The sequence below is a fragment of the Danio rerio genome, chromosome 5, assembly GCF_052040795.2.
Source record: "Danio rerio strain M-AB ecotype USA chromosome 5, GRCz13ab, whole genome shotgun sequence".
Taxonomy (NCBI): Eukaryota; Metazoa; Chordata; class Actinopteri; order Cypriniformes; family Danionidae; genus Danio; species Danio rerio.
Genome location: NC_141025.1, coordinates 47,611,541 through 47,637,913, shown reverse-complemented (window position 1 = coordinate 47,637,913; position 26,373 = coordinate 47,611,541). Strand labels below are relative to the sequence as shown.

At 34.6% G+C, this 26,373-nt stretch overlaps 1 protein-coding gene across 17 annotated transcripts in view; it reads left to right on the top strand.

Annotated features, from left to right (window-relative positions):
- Positions 1-26,373, top strand: part of slc4a4a (solute carrier family 4 member 4a) — a 129,523-nt gene that overhangs the window by 41,232 nt on the left and 61,918 nt on the right. For 12 of the 17 annotated variants that reach the window (XM_087252621.1, XM_087252625.1, XM_087252615.1 and 9 more), the window contains 3 exon segments: positions 16,909-17,044; positions 20,801-20,961; positions 24,427-24,606. In XM_087252621.1, the coding sequence (XP_087108747.1) occupies positions 16,909-17,044; positions 20,801-20,961; positions 24,427-24,606 (477 nt within the window). 17 annotated transcript variants of the gene reach the window in all.

Sequence of the window (26,373 nt, the reverse complement as noted above, 5' to 3'; positions counted from 1 at the left end):
AAGCCCTGTCAAACAGAAGGTCATTGTTCAATAATTACCTGTTCCTAGGTCACTCAGGTGTACTACAAGATGTAAAATATCAACATGAATTTACTTAATTTTATTTGCTTATATGAATCGCCAGATGTGCAAATAATTGAGGCATTTAAAACAAAATTGATATATTTATGTAGTTTGAAGTCTGATGTTTGGGGTATCTAACTTTATCCATTTATATAAATATTTTTATTACATTTTAACTGAACTGTACCTTAAATACTGTGAAAAAAAACTCTTAATAATACAAATAGCTTAAGAGCGATTTATCTTCAGATCATGGGCTTCACAGGGGGACTCAGTCATGTGATCATCATCTTGAATGGATCCTTCATCTAATTCTTCATCTAAGTTTTCAGTGGAATTGCCTGATTTAAAATTAGCGCTTAGTGTCACACCAGGCGACAGGGTTTTCAGTGACAAAATATTCTTATGTTTTTTAAAAATATGGATGAAAAAAAGATTGCCAAAATAGCCACTTTTAAAATTAGGACTGAGGTATTTAATAATGATTTAGCATTTTTTTTATTTACTTTTAAATTATTTATGATTATTTTTAAAATTAGAATCTTATTAAAAAAAATTTATTTAACTGTTTGAGACAGTCACACCATGGGACAGTTTTGAGCTTTTGTGGAAAAAAACTGAAAGAATTTTAACAGTTTTTTATAACAAGAAGTTAATGGAAGACAAATTATTTAACCATTTACTGCATTTTCAAATGATGATAATACTAATTATGTTTATTTTTGGCATGTGTGACTGTGAAAATACATGGTCATGTCAACACACCCTATATGTATAAAGTCTTGATTGTGCCCGTAACCCATGTTTTCTGAATAGGGTATGGAGACTTGTGTCTTTTAACAGACTATGGGAGTACATCATAGTCCAGGGGTGGCCAACCCTGTTCCTGGAGAGCCACCTTCCTGCAGATTTCAGTTGCAAACCATATCAAACACACCTGCCTGTAATTTTCAACCCGGGCTCATTGTGGAAACGTAGCCCCGCGGACGTTTCTGCGGATGCAATTTACGTCCCGGGAGGTACGTATTCGAGCGTTTTTTTGTTTTCGCGGATCCGTGAGAGGCCACTGTGCGCGCTTTTTCGCGTCTCGGGCGGGCGCCTCTCGGGAGCCGTTCTCGCGCGAATAGCCGCCGGATCGAAAAAAAAAAAAAAAAAGCAAAAGCCCCCGTCTTCGATCTCGACCGCGTTTTCGGATCCCGCCGCATTCTCGCCCTTATTTTCCGGATTCCGTTTTTCGTCTTACCTGATTTCCGGAACCCGCCGTTCCCCAGGCTCGATCCCGGTCGTCGTCCACCGCGGCCGGCTCCAGCTAGTCCTCCTCCTCCTCCGGGGCCTCCGCTCCGCCGACGCAACGCTGTGAGCTAGGCGGTCGAACTGATTGCGTCGGGAAAGCCCTCCACTCGGAGGCGAGCCGTCGGCCGGGCGAGCGCGAAGAGGAGGGGCGGAGCGGCGCCACACCGCCCCGCGGCGTTCGCTCGAAAAAAAAACAAACGCGGCCTTTACGTACCTCCGGCCACGTAAATCGCGGTCTCCAGAAATGTCCGCGGGGCTACGTTTCCAGAATGAGCTTGGGTTGAATTATTACATGGTGCTCAGGTCCTAATTAATTGGTTCAGGTGTGTTTGATATGGGTAGCAACTGAAATCTGCAGGAAGGTGGCTCTCCAGGAACAGGGTTGGCCACCCCTTCCATAGGGAACGCCCTGGTTACATCTATAACCCACGTTCCCTTTATGGGAACTCCAACGTGTGTCTGGTAACAAACTACTGGGAGTACACCATAGTCTGTTACCAGACACACGTTGGAGTTACCATGAAGGGGAACTGTGCTGTTTGTTCTCAAAGAGATCAGTTTTTGTTCATATTTTGAGCAAAAAAATCAAAAGGTTAAACAACAAAGACATTTTTTCACACCCTTCTGCGCTCATATTTACCAAGGGGTGTCTAGAAGGTATTGGGGGTGGGGGTAATTGTACGTGTTAGAGAATGTAACTGGAGTCAGAGTTGTTCATTTAAGCTTAGGTTTGTCCCTAACAGCTCTTCTAAGAACCATTAGGATGTTTTCATGGATGTGGGAAAGCCGGTATGGAGACAGTAGTAGTTTGTGCTGTGGTGGTCTTGGGTATCGGTTACTGTCAGGAAGTCAGTAGGAGATGGCAGGGGAGGCAGTCGAGTGAAAGAACAATAGCTGCTCTGAATAAAACTCTTTTGTGCCTCGAACAAAAGACAAGAGGCACTCATCACAGGCATGTGACGCCTCAAATGTGTTTAATCACTGTTGTTCCTCTCACTGCTGGACAGATGTGGAACACAGCAGTGGTCAATGTATGTTTGATTTGGCTTTGATTTGTCTACACATAAAAGCATGAGGAAAGATCACAATTCGGTTGTCATTTGATGATAAAAGTTCATTTTAAAGGTCCATATTAAAGGTTTATTGACTGTAAACTATTGTAAATACTGTTTTGATGTGCAGTAGTTATTAAAATGACCTTGATTAGGTCATTTATTTTATATCTACACTTACCTGCCACTTTATTAGGTACACCTGTCCAACTGCTTGTTATCACAAATCAGCCAATCCCATGGCAACAACTCAGTGCATTAAGGCATGTAGACATGGTCAAGACAATCTGCTGCAGTTCAAATGGAGCATCAGAATGGAGAAGAAAAGTGATTTAAGTAATCACTTTTTATTTTTAATTAAGTAGTAATGTGACATGGTTGTTGATGTCAGACCGGGCGGTCTGAGTATTTCAGAAACTGCTGATGTACTGGGATTTTCACACACAACCATCTCTAGGGTTTACAGAGAATAGTCTGAAAAAAAGAAAATATCCAGTAAGCTGCAGTTCTGTGGGTGCAAATGAGGTCAGAGGAGTATGGCCAGACTGGTTCCAGCTGATATAAAAGCAAAATTTACTCTAATAACCACTTGTTACAACCGAGGTATACAGAAGGATGTCAGAATTTGGCATCAACATGAAAGTACGGATCTATCCTGCCTTGTATCAACGGTTCAGGCTGGTGGTGATGATGTAATGGTGTGGGGGATATTTTCTTCGCACACTTTGGGTCCATTACTATCAGTTGAGCATTGTGTCAAAGCCACAGCTTACCTGAGTACTGTTGCTGATCATATTATGAACACAGTGTACCCACCTTCTGATGGGGTACTTCCAGCAGGATAATTCACCATGTCATAAAGTGCGAATCATCTCAGACTGGTTTCTTGAACACGACCACAGTCACCAGATGTTAATCCAATAAAGCACCTTTGGGTTGTGGATGAACAGGAGATTGGAATCATGGATGTGCAGCCGACAAATCTGCAGCAACTGCGTGATGCTATAATGTCAATATGGACCAAAATCTCAGAGGAATATTTCCAGTACCTTGTTGAATCTATACCACCAAGGATTAAGCCAGTTATGAAGGCAAAAAGGGATCCGACCCAGCACTAGTAAGATGTACCTAATAAAGAATAAAGAATGCACTGCTTTTATTGATAGTTTAAAGCAGGGGTCACCAATCTCGGTCCTGAAGGATCAGTGTCCCTGTAGGGTTTAGCTCCAACTTACACACCTGCCTGAGTGTTTCAAATATACCTAGTAAGACCTTGATTAGTTTGTTCAGGTGTGTTTGATTAGGGTTGGAGCTAAAATCCGCCTGACACTGACCCTCCAGGAACACGTTTGGTGACCCCTGGTTTAAAGCAATAGTTCACCTAAAATGGATTTTTACTCACCATTTACTCAACTTAAAGTGGTTTCATACCTTTATGCTATCTATTTTCCGTTGACCACAAAGGAAGATATTTTGAATAAGAGTTGAAAACTTTGACTATTAACTTCCATCGTAGGAAAAAACTAATATTATAGAGGTCAATGGTTACAGGTTTCCAACATATAACATAAATAAATCAAACAAGTAAAGGGTGACAAGTAAATGGTGAGTAAATGATGTAATTAATTCAAAATTTTGAGCAAACTATAACTTTAAGTGTTTGTAGCTCATAATATTGGATATTCGCAATCTTTAATTAAACTTGGATTGACCCTACTCTTTAGACCACAAGCTCTGAGTGTGCATCCCAATCGGAAGCTGACTTGAAATCCTCTTTGTGTCTTGATATGTGGCAAGCCATGTGTTTCTGCCAAGCGTCTGTTGCTAGGAGTAAATACAAAAGACCGTTTTGTAATAGACACTCGTGTTACACACTCGCACAGTCGAAAAGACTCTCAGGATTGCAGTTCAAATCTATGCAGCCTGTTAAAGATATTCCTAATCCTGTAGGTGGTTATTCATTTGCAAGACGCTTGAAAGGTTGACATGAGATATTGAATAAAATAATTTCTTTCATTTATAATCCCTTTTCACAAGTCTTAAATGTTTGTGTGAAACTTGTCCGAGGTGTAACCTTATTAGAAAAATCTTGGTGGAATTTTACAGGCAAAAAGATCAGTGATGTCAGCTGAACATCTTTATATATAAAATATTTACTTGAATTCATCATGTGAAGATAATATCTCTGTATTTTACCATGTGTACATGGTACATGTTTGTGGTTCTCAAATGATGGTTAATAGTAAATTGACCATTAGTTGAACACTTAAGGCCCGCACACTGAGACATTTTTTGCTCGTGTTTTCTGTCGATGTTTAACGCCTCGTGACTATTTAAAGGCCATCAATGTGATTGTGCACACCAAGGCGCAAAACGACAGGTGCAAAAGCATCATTTAAAAAAAAAACGCTCATGCTTGTTTTTTTTTTATTTGACGCGCCGCGTTAAAACCTTCTCCACCAATCAGGTTGACACTTTTGTTCACGTGCATAGAGCTGCTTTACAGCAAACAGCACATGGAGCAAATGGCGCAAAACTGTCAATGCGAGTGCACATTGAAGAAGATGCCCAGAGGCGATATGAATGTGGAGCTGCTTATTGCTCTGGTGAACAATGATCATTTCTTCATCGCTAGAGCTGGAGCTGCTACTTGAACCATCCATGCTTGTTCGAGTCACCAGTAACTTTAACAACAAGCGTGTGAACTTTCTTCTCTTCCTCTTCTTCTGTCTTACAAGTTGGTGTCGAAAGCTTAAATTTTTGTTGCGCCATCTAACGTCAAGGAGTGATTTTGCACTCTTCTGTTTGACGCCAGTGTGTTTGGGTTGGAATGCATAAAAACGTCTCGTAAAACCCTGACAAAAAAACACAAACGAAAAGCGTCCCTGCCTGTAGGAGCCTTTAGTATGTGTTTTTATTTAGTTTTGATTCAATTTGCTACACTTGGAATCAAATTCATTGTATTCAATGTTGCCAACTTAGTGACTTTGTCGCTATATTTAACAACTTTTCAGACCCTCTTAGCGTCAAAATTTTAAAAAATCACTATCGACAAATTTAGCGACATTTTTGGTTGTCACTGCAGATTTTTATAGACCATCATGTGTTCTTACTGTATCGTTCCGACTCTTCTTCACAAGTTGCAGGTCATATCGTCGGCCCCTCCCCTGCTTCAAAGCACTTACAGGTGGCCCAGTGCTCCTACAGTAGTCTCTCCCACCTGAGTTTATTACGTCTGAAAGATCACTGTAAACTCACTACACATCTATACTGATATACTGTATTCAAACAGCAATACATTTAGTTAAATTGACTTGCACATGAAGCACAGTGCAAATATAAATACACCTTTATTAACCATAGGCTGTTAAACAAACAGAAATGGTTGGACTTGATGATGTCAGTAATATGCAAATTGACGTATGACGTAATCTTGTGACATTTAGCGACTTTTCGGGCAGAGCTTGGCACCTTTTCAATGAAAATAGTTGACAACACTGATTGGATTGCTGGCACTACACAGCATTACGCATCATTTTAATGGAAAGAATGAATGACATTTGAACACTGAACGTGATGTAAGAAATAATGTGAGATCATGCTTTATGTTCACAAACGCTACTTGGTTTATTAAAACATGGCAGCTCTCATGTAGCTTCTAAATCTACAATTCTAAATCAATCTAAATGGTCAGAATAGGACAGGATGGTTGCCATGTTAGCTGATGTTTCCAATGCAATTTCCAGTCAAAACACATTTCAAAATGAAGGACGTACATTGGTGATGCATCAGTGCTCATTTTAGACTGCCTGTTTGATAATTGCACTGCACAAATGTCACATACGTTGTGCCCTAACAACACGTGTTGTAACAAGGTTCCAGTGACAAGCTAGTTGGCTGTCTTTACCAGACACGACAAGACAGAAACATTTAGATACCGTGGTCATTAAACCTCATTAAGTACATGGTCAATGACTAATGTTGTTGGTTTCCACTGAGCTACAGTAAGGTTCATGCTCAAACTGTATGTTTGCTAGTTATTTTATTTTCAATATCCAAGTTAATATATCTGCTGATGCTTTCAGTATGGCAATAAATGTCATGTAAAATGGTTTTCAAACTCACAACATTTAACACTGACTAAAGCACATCATCAACACCTGAGGTGAATCAACATTACAGTAGATTATGCTGTTGTGCCACCATTGTTGCAGAAATAGAAACCTCTTCTAAATAAGAAACATTGCACGTCACCGTCATGGATGCTTAGGTTAAAAAGTAATTTTAACATGGAAAAGATTACTATTGCTGCATGCCATAGTGCTGAATTGCATGTAGTAAATTGGTTGTGAATGCCATAAAGGTGTGGTTAATGGGACGGCAGTATGTCGAAAAAACAAGTGGGTCAGACCACTTTTACAGGGTCAGATCATAGACTGTAAAAGATATGGTAGTATCTGAGATGTCACCCATAGATTTATAAAGAACCCAAAAAAAGGTACCAGTAGGCGTGGCCTACCATTGCCATTTTGTTCGCGCGTCATCCACCAACCGGGGGAGACCAAATAAGGGCAAAGAGGCAGAGAATGAGTGGAGCTACAGATGCAAGCTGGCATTCTGCTTAGACAGGCTTTCCTATGGGAGAAACGCTCAATACTTCATTACTTGTCACTCGTTTGTGTTCTGACTAAGTTTGCTTGGTTGTTCACTATATCAATAAAATGTTTAGACTTTTAAAAACACTATTGTAATACATTGAGCCACTAAGCATTGTACTTAGGATGTTTTTCAACAGGAGGAAAATGCTAATTACTTCCAAATACTTCAGATAAAGTCTGTGCTAGTAAATGCAAGGCTAATTATGAAATCCAGCAGCACACTTTGATTACAAAGTTTCATATGACTGTTCTAGAGCCTACAGCTAATCAATCTGTCAGATTCTGGAGTGGATTACAGGTCTAAAGAAAAATATAAGTGGTAAATTATCTTAAATAAAACAAACACATTTATAGAGATGGCATAAAAGTATATAATTTTACTCACCTGGGAAATGGAGGCCATGTGAATGGTTGGTGAGCACAATTAAGTGCACACAGCATGCCATATCATCTGATTATTGTAAGAAATAAGTGCAAAAGGCAATTGACTGTGTAAAGCCACATAAAACAAAAAACACAAAAATACGATGTATATGCTGAGTTCAGCAGCTAATCAGCCGGAGTCAGCTGAGGTGAAGTGACGGTGACCAGCGAGACCTAGCTGTCACTCAAGTGGCCACACCCTTAATTATGCAAACTTCTAACCTAATATAAAGAAAACTAATGAGTTATAAAAAACAAAAAAAGTCACCCCCCTCATAGTTGTCATGAAGGGTAATATTAGCTATATGAACCAAAATCGTTCTTTATACCAGGCTGTAAACAACTTTTTTTATGCTGTAAAGTTGGCCTTTCCAACAGTGGGCTCAATAGAAATCTCAATAGAGCCAGGACTAGCAGAATTTCGATGAGTTGCAGTTTTAGTTACTTCTGTATTGGCTTCTCGAGGGAGAGCGGGAAGTTGCCTCTTGGGTCAGATACATCTTTTGTTGGAAGATTATTATTTAAAATTGTTTGACAGAGAGTCTGTTTAGTCTGCATATCATTGAAAATAAGATGAAGGATGGCAATACTGAGTGATGAATTAAATTGTATCATGGCCTTTAACAACTAAACGCACTACAGAAAGTTACATTTTGAAATGCATTCTCAAATTGCATGTATTTTCTCAGTGCTGTACAAGCTTGGTTTGTGGCATGAACTGCTTGACACTTAAAGCTTGTTAGTCAGGGATCAAAGTGCATAACTTGAGGGTTAACAAATCATCACAGCTAGATTTTTGACCCTTAGGTTACACAGATTTTTCTCCATGTGTAAATGCATCAACCTATGTGTTTTTGCATTATATTAATAAAATGAAGAGTACACAGCTGAACCTCATGCCTGCTCTCTAAAATAAAATCTGACAAGTGTATTTCACATATATTCGGGTTATAAGCATGTTTAAGTAATATGAAATGTTCACATATCTTTTGCGAGTTCATTATTTGAGATGTAGAACGCATGGAAAGCGACTGCATAGAGAGACACTGCAGCGCTGCTGAAGATTGTGGGTGTTTACAGGGGTGTGACAGATAAATATGAATGTGTAGCTAAATTGTTGTTGTTTACATCCTTGTTTATGTCCTCGCTACATCAAATTGTTAACGCTAGACATTGTCCATGTCATATATCAATTTAAACAAATTAAATTACTCACAGGTTGCGGCTCACAATCCACAGCTTGTCTTTTTTGGTTGGAGCTGCTCCTTTCTGAAGGAGTTTTTAGCCAAATCCAGCATAGACCTGGGAGAGATTTTGGAAGCTGTCCTTTGTCAAATGCTAGAGTTAAATATTTTTTATAATTTTCAGGGTCATAGTTAAAATTTGATTGATCTCTTCTCCCTTTGTGTCGTATCCTTTAGAAGTCCTAATACAGAAACAGAAGCTCTGTAGAAATAGCAGCATTTAGGCGGCATTTTAGCTTTCTGTGTTATAACATTACAGTGCCTCTGGCCATGCCTTTTAGCTGTGCGGGGTGTATGTGAGTGGTGAATGCATGTAACCTGAAGTGTTTGTGATCTCACTAACTCGGATGTATTTTTTGTAGTCCCCAAACTTTGCTCACTGCAGGCTTTGCTAAGCTAACTCTGCATTTTCTCCCTTTGCATTGAACTTTGAGCATACATTTAAAAATGTTGTTTATATTCACACATCCACATTACACATCAACTACAGTTAAAAAAATAATATCGCAGTGGACCACCCTTTTAAAATGATTTAATTTACATTTAATTTACATTTAGTATTAAAACCCACTCCCCGCTCTCCCTCTAAACACTGTAGCGAAATGTGGGGGACGGGAATGCATCATGACGGGATGATAAGTGATTACTGATAACTGTAAGATGCTAGACATAAAGCTTTGAGGAGTAAATAAAGTTCATTATCACAACAATAGCACGTTATGTGTTCTTATCATTTTACTGATGATTGCTCAAGTAATCTACCCTTCAACACAGGATTCAATGGCCATTTGGCATTAAAGGAAGGATCAACACCAAAGACTAGTGTAGTAGACCTTAATATGGACTTTAGTTGGACCACCTATTTCTTTGGATCACAACCTGTGATAAAGTGCGATAAAAATGTTGCCACCTTATTCTCTGTAGCTTACATAATATGTGTTTAGTTGTGTGTTGTGTTCTCTTGTTCACTGGTTAACTGGTCATAGGGCCGTTCACGTATCTCATCTAAAACTACATACAAATGAATAACCGTGACTACACTTCTTTTACCAATTTAAACATGCTTCTGAGCTTGTGATCCTGTGGCGACTACCTTTGCTAAGCCACCATTAGCTGTTCTTACACACCAGACACAAAGCACTGCAATGAACCTATTCATTTTCATTGCTATTTCAATGGTTGGGGCTGTGCAGTCCAGAATGCTACTCTAACAGTCTTGCACACATGGTGTTTTGGTCAGAGATGGCAAAAGTACACACATCCTTTACTTAAGCAGAAGTACAGATACTCATGTTTAAAAAAACTCTGGTAAAAGTAAAAGTACTGACTACACATTTGTACTTAAGTAAAAATAAAGAAGTATGGCCTTGAAAAATGTATATAAGTAAAAAAGTAAAAAGTACTTGTTTCAACCACAGTCCAAAGACTTGCGGTATAGGTGAATAATAATTCAACTAAACTGGCAGTGTAAAAGTGTTTGTGTGAATGTGAGTGTGTTTTGGTGTTTCCTAGTACTGGGTTGCAGATGAAAGGGTATCCGTTGTGTAAAACATATGCTGGAAGAATTATATTTTTATTCAAAAACTGTCCAGTATACTTACATTTGTTGTTGAAAAATATTTGTTAAAAAAATGAATTGAGGACAACAGTATAGACCTGTGTAGAATCAATAGGCAAATAAAAAAAAAATCAACAAACACTTAAAACAGCATAAATTATGTATTAGGAAATATGAACTTATTAGAAATAAACCGCAATGCATAATTTTTTTATAAAGTATTTGATTTTTTTAGTACTAAATGTACAAATCTTTACAAAAAAGCACTATTTTTTCGTGGTATCAGATTGAAAGATACCTGTGATCCGAACAAGCAAAAGGTGTCATATTATTATTGTGTAAACAGGGCAGGATCAGTCATGTTAGATTCGCCATCTTACTCTGTCACATCTGCGTAGTCATCCTTGCCTTTCTCATAGTAATCTTCATAAACTAGCCCATGTACTGTGTGCAATAGCCTTGAAAAGGCAGTGCAGTGCAGCACGCATGCACGCAAAGAGGAAAAATAGACTGACTGCATCAAAAATGTGTTCATATCATGTTGCGCACAATGCCAAGAAATAATAATATAGATTGCACCACCAAACACATGAAACCGAAAGTAACAGCCGTGGTTTAAAAAAATGTAAGGAGTAGCAAGTACAGATATTTGTGTAAAATTGTAAGGAGCAAAAGTAAAAAGTTGTGGAGTAAAGTACTGATACCAGAAAAATCGTCTAAATTACAGTAATGGAGTATTTGTACTTCGTTACATCCCATCTCTGGTCGTGGTCAATGTTCAAAATTGTTCAACTTTTGCCTTTCTAACTTTAAATACTTAATGTGTTGTTGTTATTATTTGGGAGTTATGGTTAAGAATAGAGCAGTATGTTGGTGTTTAAATAAGTTCCAGCTTTGGGTAAACTGTGGGTAAAAGCTGTGATGAGAGTTTAGTTTCCAACACACACTGCACACAGTCGACCAATCACAACAGGCTGGGATATCAGACCAGTCACCATGGATTATCATGACAGAAAGGAGGGGATTGGAAAAATAAATCAACAAACAAATCATATGGAAGTTGTTGGGATAATTAGGTAAAAATAAATGCATATTATAAGAAAATGAAAGAGTTTTTTCTTGCATGCATATCAGCCAGTTGTTGGAGACCACCAAAACCCAAATATGACCTTTTATTATGCTCTTTAAAAGGACAATTTAGCAATCTAAAAACATTTTCCAACATATACTGGATATAAAAATGTGTGCAATGCAAAGGTTCTAAAGACTGCTGCCGTAAAGAACCTTTATTTCTTCGAGTGAAACCTGCTATCTAATTTACGTCTGCAAGTATACTCCGAAAGCCATTAATTCTACTACAGACAGACGTGGGAAGCCTGTAACTGCCCGACCACCACAATTCACAAACTTGTGAGCGTAGAGAATGATTGTTTTTTCTGGTCAGTGCATGACTGAAGAATGCCATTGAGTGCGTGCTGTGAGTTGCAGTGAGAGGAGTGTGGTTTGCTCAATTACTGTTTGCATGTGGGCTGGTGCACATAGAGAGTTGATAGTGAGACTGGGACTCTCCAACATGAAGTGGCAACTCGGCTCAGTCCATTTTATTTTATTTTTTGGGGCTCTGGGAATACATTCCCCTCCTCTTGCTTTTCCCATAAGCCTCTAGTGCATGGACAAAGTCCCCTTTGTGTGGGTTGTAGCTCTTGGCGAGAGGGCCCACAGCTTTGAAACTTGTTTGAACGATGCGATTTTCATTTCTATCTGTCCTTTGCGTTCTCTCTCCCATTTTGAATCAGCCATCTCTCACTCTCTCTCTTTCTATCTCTCTCTCTCTCTCTCTCTCCACTTGTTCCTTGTGTCGCAGCTCTGCTTAGCAACAGCATGAAGCGAGTGCCCACTGAGGCTTTAGTGCTTGGTATCCCAGTTTTCTGTATGCATCGCAGGGTCACTTTGTGTGTGTGTGGACTTTGTAGAACAAAGTTTGGACATCACACTGGCTCAGATGAGTTAAACAGTACAGCTTAGTCACTTCCTGTAAAAAGAACATTTCTAAAAAATTTGCAAATATTGCAACTCGAAATTGTTTGACTTAATCAATGGACAGCAAGTATTTTAATAATGTGTCTCTGTATATAGTTAATACAACATAATAATATAAAATAAATTTTTAAATAAAGATTTTTGGCAATATTTTTTTTTTGGGGGGGGGTGATAAATAGAGTAACAATAGTATAATGAAAATCTTTAATATATATATATATATATATATATATATATATATATATATATATATATATATATATATATATATATATATATATATATATATATATTAAAATGACTTTATGAAATTATGATTTGACAAATTTGTGCTCAATAATGGTAATTATTATTAGAAAAATTTTACTGCAATTTTATTTGTCAAAATCAAACATTTTTAGGGGATTTCACTTCGAAAGAACAGCTTTTTTTCTTAAATTCAACTATTATATGATTTATTTCAATAACAAATGTATTTATTCAATAATAAATGTGGCTGCACAATGTCGGAAAAATCTAACGTTGCGATATTTTGTTATTCTGTGATATATATTGTGATATAATTGATACAATTGATGGCTTGAATATCTCTATTTGGAAAGAATGTATAATTTCAGATTGCATAAATTATAATAAACAATCTACAAGCATGGACAAACACAATTAAGAAAAAGATTTTAAAAATCTAAATACAATTTATTAAACACAAATTAAATACATGTTTTATTGTTTCATGAGCAATTTAATAGTATTCGATTACACAGAATTTGAATAATCAAATGCAAAATACTACTGCGTAATCTTTATTGTAAATAATTCAATAAAATGAATCATTATTAAACTTAAAAACGGTACAATTTTACATAATTAAATTTTATATAATATATATATATTAATAAGTACACTACTAACAAATCTATCTTTTACATTTCTATTTTTAAAAGGAGGCTATACAATTAGATTAATCAGTACTGAAACCAAATTCGGAGCATGTCTAACAGAATAACCTATGATAACGGTCCAAAACTAGTATGCCCAAATGTAAATGTTACAGAAAAAAAAGAAAATACAAATGCAAAAAAGAGGAAAAATCAGGAGACCTGTGAGAAAAAAAAAGTACAAATTGTTTTGAAATTTTGTAGGTTGTAATTTTTTTTTGCAATATTTAGCTTAAACGTAATTGTATTATCTTTTAATTTCTAAATATGATTGGGGACCAAAATATTATTTTATCCAATATATCTGCTTAATTAATCTGTTTTGTATAAATGCATTAAAGTACATTGCCTATTTTCACAGAGAAATTGATAATTTTTTTAAAAAATGGGGTGTACTCAATTATGCTAAACATATTTATTTATTTAATTATATAAAATTTTTTAAATATTCATTTATTTTTAAAATTGTAGTAATTACAGACTATGATGTATTTATGCATTTATTTCTATTATTATTATATTTAAATTGTAAAAAACATTTTCTTTATATTACTGTACTGATTTTTATAGTCTGTTACAGTGTTTTGAATTGTAAACATTTAATGGTGTACTGTATGAACAAAGGTGTTTTAGATAATTGCATTACGTAAACGTTTAAATGAGTTACTGATATTTTACAGCTAGTATAGTTTTAAAGTTTCTTCTAATTCTGTTATCACTGCTGATAACATCTCCGACTTGTCTTCTAACATATCAGCAGCAGTAAAATTTGTGGAAATCACTAGCTGTGAAAAACTATTGTGAACGCATGTCCGCCGCTTCCGTCCCCAGCAGATACTGCATTTTAATGATCTTTTCAAAGAAACTGGAGCGCTTTATAGATAGTCATTCAGTCTGGAGCTTTGTCAGAAATCAGACTGTTTGAATGCAAAGATTTACAACCAGATTATTCATTTACTCAAATTATGTGGTATCCATGTTGTTAATGTTGATGTTATCAACATTAGAAGGTGTCAACTCAAGCTAGTGACATCAGCAGTGGAGGTTATAACACTGTATGAAATGCCTATGCAAGAGGCATGTACGTCACAGTATTCATGTCTTGTAATTATCGATTGATTGAGTTTTGTTTATACTTTCCTTAATTTTTAAAGTTTTTAATATTATTACTATTATTATTGTTATTTATTGTTATTAGTTTTATGTATATTAAATGTCTATACAATTGTTTTAAAATTAATGTAATTTTTTTTACAGAATTTATTGGTAGTTAGTACTTGTATTTAACAAATTACTAAACAAAGTGCTTTACATATTATGTAACAAAAATAATTTGTTTTATTTGGGTAAGGTTTTAATTAACTGTATAATTATAAATTACATTTAACTGTTCCTAGAGTATTTACAGAGTTTGGTTAAACAGCGCTTTCCTCCTTTGGCCCTCAAATGGAATGAAGTGCATAGTGTTATCATGTTGGAAATAATTCCATCTCTACATATTTTTAAAAATCTTTTGAAGTCTTATCTGGAAGAATCATGTGAATGTTTTGAGTAAATTTTAATACGTGCTATTTTATGTGTGTCTAATTTTTATCTGAAACTTTTTGTGCTGTATCTCAATAGGAAATTTTGGGGAAAATAAAGGATAAATAATAGACAAAATAAAAAATAATAATAATTAAACTGGAATAGCAACAATAGTTTTATGCCAAAGACAACCTTTTGTTAAATAATGTGAATGTTGCAGTTTACTTTTGTTCATCCATAGTGTTAATTTGTTAGCTTGTAAAAGCTTTCTTAATTTGTGAGAAATTTTCTTCTTAAATGAGAATTTTTATCAGGCCCTTTGTGTAGGTTCAGTAATTGAATTATTTTTTTTTTAACGACAAAAAGGTTATTTTCAAGTAAAATAACTCAACATAAACAAATTGTCCTTATCGATTGAAATTTCAGACGACACTTAGAGATTTTTGCATCTGAACTCTTCATCTGTAACTGTAAATTCATATTCAAATATGATAAATAAATAAGTTAAATAAATGACTGAATCAACTTGCATTCCATCCGGTTACCTGTAAGTGTCTAGAAACCTAATACATAATGTTTATTTCCATTTTAATATTTTTCTGTATTTTTAACTAAGTGAAAATCAGTTTGAACTGCTCTCCATGTGGTAACATCTGTCAATTATATCCCATTAAATATCAACAAATAAAAGTTTTAAGTGTTTTTTTTTTATTATTAACTATACAGAATCAGCTTGAATTACTCAATAACATGCAACAACATTTAAAAAGTTCAGATGCAAAAACCTCTGAAATTTTCTTCTAAAATAAGAATTTAAAAAAGCTCTTTTCATGGCCTTTAAAGTGAAATAACTCAACATAAACTATAATCAAAGGAGGCTGAGGAAAAAGTTTATTTTCGACTAAAAATTCTGACGACACTTAGAGGTTTTTGAATCTGAACTTTTCTTCTGTAACAGTAAATTCTTATACATCTAAAATCTTTAAATGAAATATTTAAAAATTAAATTAATCAAATTCAATTGAAGTAATCAACTTGAACTCCACTTAATGTGTTGACATCTAGTGTACATTTGTGTCTAATCTAGTTAACAGTAAATTAGTTAACAGTCAGTAAATGCTTCTTTTCCCCCAGATATTTTTTATGTAACTATGAATGAATCAACTTGAACACTGCCCTATGCTGGTAAAATGACATTTTAAAGTTTAGGTCACAAATAACTTATTTAAACATCAACTCATATTTTCATTTTACACTAATTTTCACTGCCAGATTTTGGATGATGTACCTTTAATAATAATAATAATAATAATAATAATAATAATAATAATACATTTTATCTGTAATGCACTTTTCTTTGACTCAAATCGCTACAACGCAAAATAACAATAGCGGAAACAGAAATAAATACAACAAAACAATAACAATGAACAATAAGATAGAATAATATTGATGAGCTTAAGTCGATAAGCTGAGAGAGATTTAAATCAAACATTACTGTTTACTTTCTCTGTCCTACAAGAACTGATAAATATTCAAATTAGAAAACAAGGGAGAAGGAAAACGAGGCCCTCTTGTGAAGAAAGAACAGTTTGTGAAACATTTCCTAATTGTTAATGAGGGGCTCGGGGCAGCGTGCCAGAGCCGCAGGGCCAATGGAGATGGGGTACAGCCGTTGGATGGGCGGGCTGTTGCTCTGGGGTGACAAGTGGGACCCCCTTTTTAACTACCTAGGTGTCACTGTGTTGGAGTGGGGTGCACAGGACAGCAGGGCTCTAATGAGTGTCTAAGGGACTGCTTGGCTGTGTGAGGTCTCCTGTTTTTTGACCTCCCTCCCTCTTTCGTCCAGCTTTTATCTTGTTCCGGGGAACAAAAGTCCTTTATTTGAAGATAGGATGGATGCTTCAGATAACACGTTTGAGAACAATAATGTGGAGAAGATGGAGAGCAGTGAGGATGTGGATGCGGATTCAGAGCCGTCTGTGGTTAAGATTCCTCCACCTCCGTCTGAAAAGCTGGAGATCAGGCCTAATGGCATAAGTGAAGACGGCAAGCCGGAAATATGCAGCACTGTGCCTCCGCCACTGACGCGCAGTATTTTTCCTGTTACAGTTTCACCTGCTGCCGAGCGCATACGATTCATCCTGGGTGAGGACGATGACAGTCCTGCGCCTCCTCAACTTTTCACGGAGCTGGACGAGCTGCTGTCGGTGGACGGACAGGAGATGGAATGGAAGGAAACCGCCAGGTAAGAAGAGTGCTGGAGTTTGACTGGGGATCTGAGTGAGGCTATTAAAGGGAGCAGAGCTGTTCCAGTCACTGTTAAGAGCAGGATTTTAATGATGTTGAAAAACAGCTTGAAAGCTTCCCTGATAATTTTTGTTTATGCCTAGTAGCTTAATTTTTATCTTATGTTTTGCACAGAATTTCTTAGATTTTTTTTTTTTTTTTTAGATTTTATTTATGTAAAAAAGTCACATTTTAAATTTGCAGATAGTACTCCATATTAAACCCCTGTAAACTAATTATTATATTTTATTATTTGAGTTTTTACATATCCATGCATATACAGTTGACGTCAGAATTTTAAGCCCTCCTTTGAATAAATTTTTTTTCTTTCTTAAATATTTCCCAAATGATGTTTAACAGAGCAAGGAAATTTTTACAGTATGTCTGATTATGTCTGAATATTTTTTTCCTCTAGAGAAAGGCTTGGTTGTTTTATTTCGGCTAGAATAAAAGCAGTTTTTAAATTTAATACACATATTAAGGTCAAAATGATTAGCCCCTTTAAGCTATTTTTGTTTTCGATAGTTTACAGAACAAACCATTGTAATACAATAACTTGCCTAATTACCCTAATCTGCCTAGTTAACTTAGTTAACCTAGTTAAGCCTTTAAATGTCACTTTAAGCTGTATGGAAGTGTCTTGAAAAATATCTAGTCAAATATTATTTAATGTCATCATGGCAAAGATAAATAAATAAACATTTTTAAAACTATTATGCTTATAAATGTGCTGAAAAAATCTTTTCTTTGTTAAATAGTTATTGAGGAAAAAAATTAACTGTGGTGGTGGCGGGTACATATGTCAACTGTACAGTTTATCTCATGGTGCATAGTTTTACATAATTCAATTATGTTGTCCTGACACAACTCGATTAAGTTAACTTAACACTTTTAAAAAATGCATGTGGATTAAACATAAAAATTAAAGTTTTCCCAATGAAATATCAAGAATTGTGTTGTTTCAGCTCATTTTAATTAGGTAGCTCAAACAAGAAAAAAAAGTATATTTTTTGTGTTTTTTGTATAATAATTTGTTTTTTGTGTAAACAAAAATAATGTGTCTGATTTGCATTACTGTTCAGAAGTTTGATGTTAGTAAAAACCTTTTATTTTAGAAGAAGAGAAAGGGGTATAATTTTACAATAACATTGTATCAGTTGATGTTAGTTATTGCCTTTACTAACATTTGTCACAGTATTTGTTTATGTTAGTTAATGAAAATAAAGTTATTCAAAGTTAGTTTGTGTTAACTAATGGTGCATTACTAATGTGAACAATCATGAAAGTTAAAATGCATTAATAAATGCTGAACTATGATAATTAAATGATGTTCAAGCATAATTAGATCATATTAGTAATTACATTAACTAACATGAACTAATGAAATCTTCATTAGTTCATGTTAGTCATGAAAAAGAAAACTACATTATTTGGCAAAAATCTTTCAACCCTTTAGGGTGCCCTCATGTTGTATTAAATAATATGCTGACACAACTCTGATAAATAGTAATAAGCATTTAAAATAATAATGATAACCTGTGGATATTATTTTGTGAGTATCATAACTAAAACTTTAATACGTGAAATAAAAAATTCAATTCTGCTTTATTTGTATAGTGCTTTTACAATGTAGATTGTGTCAAAGCAGCTTCACATAAATGGTCATAGTAATTGAAACAGAGCAGTTTTTAGTGTTTAAGTTTAGTTCAGTTTAGCTCAGTTCAGTGTGCTTTAAAATCATTACTGAGAGTCCAAACACTGAGCAAAAAAAATAAAAAATCTTTTAACTATCTTATATTATCAAAATAATATATTTTAACTTTTATTTAATGTTTAAAATGCAAATCCAGTTAGATCAACTTTATTTGGTAAACAAAGCAAGTCTCTTATATAATATACAGTATCTGTCGCACTTTACAATAAGGTTCATTAGTTAATGTTAATTAATGCATTTACTAACATGAACAAACAATAAACAATACATCTACTACTGTATTTGTTCATTTTAGTTAACGTTAGTTCATGAAAATACAGTTGTTCATTGTTAGTTCGTTAACTCAGTGCATTAACTAATGTTAACAAGCACGGACTTGGATGTTAATAATGCATTAGTAAATGTTCAATTATGATTAATAAATGCTGTACATGTGTTGTTCACGATTAGTTCATGTTAGTAAATGCATTAACTAATGAACCTTATTGTAAAGTGTTAGCAATATATTTACTAAAAGACAGAAAATATTACTGTACAAACTGAATTGTACATAAATCAGATAAACATGTTTATATTAGTCAATACTATTACTGAAATTAATTGAAAAATTATTGATGGGCTATAAATTTGTGGAAATCTGCGGAAAATCTGCCCGCACAGATTCCATGTGGGCCTACCTATGGATAGAAGGTCAACCAGGTGATTATGATGCCTGTTAAAGGGTTAAAGTAGAAATATGTATAATGTAAAAAATAAAATAAAATTCTCAAAATGGCTCAAATTAATGCTGATCTTTTCAATTTTCAAGCTTTTTAGAATAAGTTTGAAGGATTACATTACTTTGAATCAATTTAAAATATTATGCCTCACAACATAAAAATGAAATGAAAATCACAGTTTGTACTGTATTTTTCAACAAACAAATCTTACCCACCCCAAATATTTAAAGGGTGCTGCATTTTCAGGAAGAAGGGAAAACAGAACACTTGTGTGGTTTTCTATGCAGGCTGTTTTAATTACTCTTGCTGGCTTGTTATACAGGCACTATACAATTCATCAAAAGAAGATTGAAGTGTGCTGGCTCATTGCCAGTGGGTGTTTGGTGCCAGTAAGCCAAGACATTTTAAACACTTGACAGTGTCCAGAGGGAAGTTTCTGAGCTGATAATTCTTTAATGAATGGTTTGAAGCTTAAAATAAAATAAAAATTATGTGTACTTTTAGTTGAGGCCTGATCATTTAACAGACACTGTTTCTTTAGCTCGCTGCGATTGTGAGTTCATTTGAGTCAACAACTCGGCCTCTGATGAAAGACGAGTCTCACATCAATTACAGAGCTTTGCCAGTTCTCAGTGGGTTTGATCATTGAGTTTCAGGTTTCAGTTGAGTGGCTCCCAATCAAGCAGCCATTATCACATGCAATGGTGGCCATTTAACAGATTACTAAAGATGAGTACAAGATTGATTTCTGCTGTCTTTTCTTTTCAATCATGAGTTTATTCCAGAGATTGATTTGGAGATGAGATTGCAGCCCATTTGTGTGTTTTCAGATTAAGGATTTCATATTAATCCCTTCAATTGTAATGAACAATTGCTGTACTGAGGGGAAGATTAGAGTTGTTTTAGACTCTAGTCTGTTGTCTGGAACTGGCATTTGTCTCTGATATGGCATGTTTTGATAATAGAATGACTTTATTAAAAAAAAAATTCTGGGTCAGTATGGTTTTTATATGGTTTTTAAAGTTAAGTGCATTAAATTGACCTGAAGTGACACTATAGAGTTATTCATTATTATAGAAAATGTACATTTAAATACATGCTGTGCTTTATATTTCATCATAAACTCTTAAAAAAAAACATCAGTCTTTGTTTTCATAAAAAAACACAAAAAAACAATCAGGTTTTAGCTGTGCGGACAAAAACTGTCTTGAGAGTCAAATCAATGCTCAAAGAGGTTTCAAAATGCGTCAGTACTTTCAGCTCTCTGTTGTATTTCTTCAAGGTGGATCAAGTTCGAAGAGAAGGTGGAAAAAGGTGGAGAAAGATGGAGTAAACCACACGTGGCCACTCTGTCTTTGCACAGTCTCTTTGAGCTTAGGACGTGTATAGAGAAGGGCACCATCATGCTGGATCTAGAAGCCTCCACTCTGCCAGGGGTCGTTGGTGAGTTTTTCTTATGCAGCCTTTTTCAGCTTAAACAGGGGCCTAGTCAGTAAAACAGATGCTCTTCAACTAAACTCAACTGCTTTGGATGCTCTAATTTAGGACTGTAGGGTATTGTTAAAATTTAATATTGCGATATTTTGTTATTCTGCGATATATATATATATATATATATATATATATATATATATATATATATATATATATATATATATATATATATATATATATATATATATATACAACAGTTCTGTCTGGTTCTTGAATCTGATTGGCTGATAGCCGTGATATATTTAAGTAATATCAGCACCTGTAAAGTCTCTTTACCCTTTGTGTTACTCCGCCCACGTACAGCCAGCAAAAAGTAGACACTACAGATCTAAAGTTTAAAAGATGCTTGCTCAGCTGTTTAACAATCAGCTTATGATTTGAATTCAAGGCAGAAGAAAGTAGTTCCTCATACAAAAGGGTTTTTGAGACTCTCCATGTTTGATTTTGTTTTTGTATACACAATTATGCCGTCAAACTGTTGTATAAACGCAATATCACACTCGTAGCAGTGTCATATGGCTGTATAACGGCATTGGTGGGGGCACTAAGGCACTCGGCCTGTGGCCTCGTGCCAATGCACGCCTCCCACCAGTGTCGATATACAGCCATATCGCACTGCTACGAGTGTGATATTGCTCATATATATTGCGATATGAATACAATTTTACCAGATGACTTAAATATCTCTATTTAGAAAAAGAATGAATCATTTTAGGTTGATTATGATGATTTTGTTTGGGGAGTATAATTAATACACAATAAATAAATAAACACAATAAAAAAACATATATACAGTTGAAATAAAGTGAGTGTTTCATAAGTGAATAAATACAGTGTTTTATAATTTTTCTCACAGTACAGAGCCTATTAAAAATTAAAATAATTTAATAAAATTAATCATTATTGTAGTTGCAAATGGTACAATTTCTCAAGCCTGAATGATTCAAATCATAATACAGTGACAGGCCTCAAAAACACTTCCAAATTATACAGACTCAGCATTGCATATCCTGCGATGTGACTATTCTAAATGATCACATTGAGATATTGATGCTGGAACGATATATTGTGCAGCCCTATGCTAATTACACATTTAAAATCTCCTGAGACTCTGATACTCTGATCTGTTTTTGAGCAGAGGTATCTGATTTAAAAACTAAACAACTAGCTAAATAATAATAATAGTAATAATAAACTATTTAAAATAAAAAGCACATCGTGGTCTTAATAGTCTTAAATAAATATTTTTTTTCTTTAACACATAATGCTTTAATGCAACAATGAAGTATCATGTATAGCAGTCTGTGTGCACACATGACAGTTTTAAACAAGCCTATTATTTTACATTAGATTATTATAGATTATTATATTATATCAATATTATATCTTTATATTACTAAACCATTTCTTAATTAAAATAAATTAAACAAAACATCAAATTCAAATGATTAAAATAATTTTAGTTCTGCTTGTTACTATGGAAATAGTAATATAAACTGAAATAAAAATATGATAAAATATATTAAATCTATGTAGACTAAAAGCAATTAGTAAACTAATAAAAATGACCAAAACAAGAAAATGTCAGAAGCTTTAATTGTTCAGATCAATTACTATTGGATCAGATTAGTGTCCTGCCCAAAGTATTGTGGTTGCAGATCAAAAAATAATGTGTGTAAATCAAAAAAATTAACATTGTGTGCAAAATTATGCGAAAACTAAACGATAACAATGAGGTCGCATGCTGCAAGACAAAAATAAAAATGCATTTAGACGTCAACGTCAAAAACATCTTTTGAAGTACTGCTGGGCCAGAATAAAAACGTTGTGTTATTATTGGTAACAACCAAAATGAGCTTGTATTTTTTGTTTTTGTAATTGTAATTGTTTTTTTGTTTCTTTTAAACACACTTTACAAAAAGGTTTTAATATTTAATGTTAGTGAATGTATATGGTAACATGAACTAAGAATGGTCAATACTTGTACAGCATTTATGAATCATAGTTCAGCATTTACTAATGCCTTATTTAAATCCAAATTCAAGCTTATTAGCATTAGTTAACACACTATGAGGTAATATAACAATAAACAACTTTATTTACATGAGCAAATACTTTAATAAATGTTTTGTTCATAATTTGTTAATTAACATTAACTAATTCAATCTATTGTGTTACTGCTTTTTGTTGCAGAAAATAAAGCATTGCTCTTCAGTGTAACGATTGACGTCAGCATATTTGTCAAATATATAATGCTTTTTGCATTGGATTTATTTTTGTGCATTCTGAGAATCAGTCATCATTTTAGGAGCCAATTGTTCTGTCATGGAAGCGTTCAGATAAGATTCATGTAGGGCATCAGCTCTGCCACCCTATATTTGTGGACAAAGGGCAGAAGAAAGATCATAAAGATAACATTTATAATCAGATCAGAATCGGAGAGAGAAACAAAATCCAAATGTACCGTAGGAGCTGAGAGCTAGCACGTGTGATAGCCATGCAGCGTCCCAGCTAGCACAACCCATCTATTTTCTTAGTTTCCAAATACTCACATGTCAGGATGTATTCATAGCTCTGTTTAATACAGTCCTCTCTCAGCCGCTGCTGTAACTCTGGGCTCAGATGCATGGGTGGATGCATCCATTCAGGATGGCCATTCCTTTTATACTGAAATCAGGCGTAGCGTGAGGAAACTGAGGTTGAACGTTGTGTCTGTTAAAAGGCTCCAGTGCACTACAGCAAAATATGTGATTGTGCTGATTATTTCATAAGCCTTTCCATAGAGGAATGATTGAGAATAGAGTTCGGCTGTGTGAATTAAAGATAGCTGGTCAGAGATCATAACCACTGGCAGCCAATCAAGTGAGAGTTATTAATTCAGATACTTGAGTCTCATATCCGTATCTCTTACTCAGAGCATGATGTGTCAAGTCCTATAATCAATTTGCAGTAAATCTTAAGTTAAGCTCAGTCAACCTCATAGAGCGCCTTTTGAGCTAAAAATGAATTGAAGGACCGGCCATTAAGGGCCAAACCATTCATGAAAAGGGCCCGAGGGCATAGGCCTCATCTCTTTGACCCTCTTTTATAAAAATAGATGCTTACAGGAACCACCAGACAATCTTATGCCCAAGCCACTGCCTCATTAGACGTCCACTTCTAAAGACTAAGAATAGACCGCAATGTGTCGCTTCACTGACACCGACTTCAAGATCCTTTAGAGAGCTCATTGCCAAGTTGTTGTTAAAGTTTGAAGACCAGCATTGTTATATAAAGTTGATATTTGAATAAAAAAGCTTGCTCCCTTGGCTGTAATGAGATCCGTAGTAGTGAAACAAGCATGAGGCAGGTGTTTTTTTTCTTTCCTGCTGTCTGCTTATCCCGCCTGCTTGTCGTTTTCTCTCTCTCTTTCAGAAATGATCACTGACAGTCAGATTGAGAGCGGCCTCTTGAAAGCTGACCTGAAAGAAAAGGTCATGTACACCTTGCTGAGGAAGCATCGGCACCAGACCAAGAAGTCCAATCTTCGCTCCTTAGCTGACATTGGCAAAACGGTCTCCAGTGCAAGTAGGCTGTTTTCCACCCCGGATAATGGTAATACAGGTGCCAGTTTGGTGCAGTTTTTATTTTGATTTTTTAGGCTTTTTTTGTTTCTTTTTCCTTCATCTTTTATGTGAAATCTGGAAATGTGGAGTGAAATTCTCCAAACTTTTTAAAATACGATTATTAATTTGGTTAAAAATGCTTTTGCTCTTTTGATTCTTGTATTTTGATTTTTTCAAAGATAACTGAGGTAAAATAAAACCAAATATTTGTATATTTGTATTTTATTAATCAAATTTTATTTGGGAAGAATTACATCACCTTTCAATAGATTTAATTCAGTTGGTAGTTTGCAAACTTGTTTCTAATAAATGTTACTAATTTACTGATTTATTAATGACTAAGAATTTAGACTGTATGTTATTCCTTTTTTAATAAATAGTTGTGTCCACATGTTAAAGACTCCATGAAATCACTTTTTTCCCAAAACTTTTTACTTATTTTAACTAAAGTGAATACTTATATTCAGCAAGGCTTCGTTTAATTGGTGACCAGTGACAGTAATGAAGTATATTGTTGCATGAATTTGATTTCAAATAGATACTACTCTCTTGAACTTTCTGTTCATCAGATGTCCAGGATACATTTATGGACAGCTGTTTTTATAATAGTAGAAAATGTTTCTTAAGCAGCAAATTAGAATAATTTCTGAAGGATCATGTCACACTGCAGGCTGGAATATTGGCTGCTGAATATTCTGCTTTCCCAATTAAAGAAAGACCATTTTCAAAATAAGTTAAAATGCAAAGCAATTGTTTTCACACTAGCATTTTACAAATTATAAGACTAAATAATTATAAATGATTAGGTGAAGCTATGTGCTTGAATTTGTCATCACATCATAGGCTACATCATATGCAAAATGGTAAATTATTATTGTTCATTATTGTCAGTAGGCTATTTTAGTCATTTAAATCACAACCTGCCATCTGATTGACAACATTGCATTATAATGTTACATCTCCCAAATATGTATTTACTTACTTGTCAGTACAAACTTGTTTAGCTTATCTTGTCCTAAGTGTAGCCTGCATCTGGTCTTGAACTAAAACAGCAGTACAAAAATATAGATGATGACTAGACATAATCATTTCACAACTGTGACACTTCTTTGTTAACACAGTGGCAAAATTCAGTGAAATGTTTATTCTTCAAAGACGTTTCCTACCAGAATTTGTGCATGGGTAAGATTGATGTTATACTGGTATATATTACTGTTTTTTAACAGTTTGATCAAATAAATGCAGCTTTGCTGAGCATTAAAGAAATTCTTGCCAAAAATATCTCACAGACTTCAAACTCTGTTACCACTTACTAGTTTGCTACACTGTAAAACCCAACAGTCAACTTTATTAAATGAAATGAGTGTCGTTAATTCAAAATTGATTGAAGTTAATTCTACTCATTTCAAAAGTGTTTTCAACTCCTCATTACTTCAACTTAAATGGGGTAAGTTCACAGTACTCATATAAATTAGTTTGTTAACTCAAATGGTTTGTAGCAATCGATTTCCTCAAACTGTTTGAGTTGGCTTCATTTATCTGGATTTATTGTGCTCAAATTGCTTTGTTTACTCAAATGGATTCAGTTCACAGTACTCATTAGAATAAGTTTTGAAAAATAAATGGTTTGTTGCAATTGGTTTCCTCAAATGGTTTGAATTAACTTAACTTTTTAGGTTTTACAGTGTACAGTCTTTATTGAATGTGTGAAATTCTCAATGTAGAGAGCATTTGATTGGTCAAACATTTTTAGGAG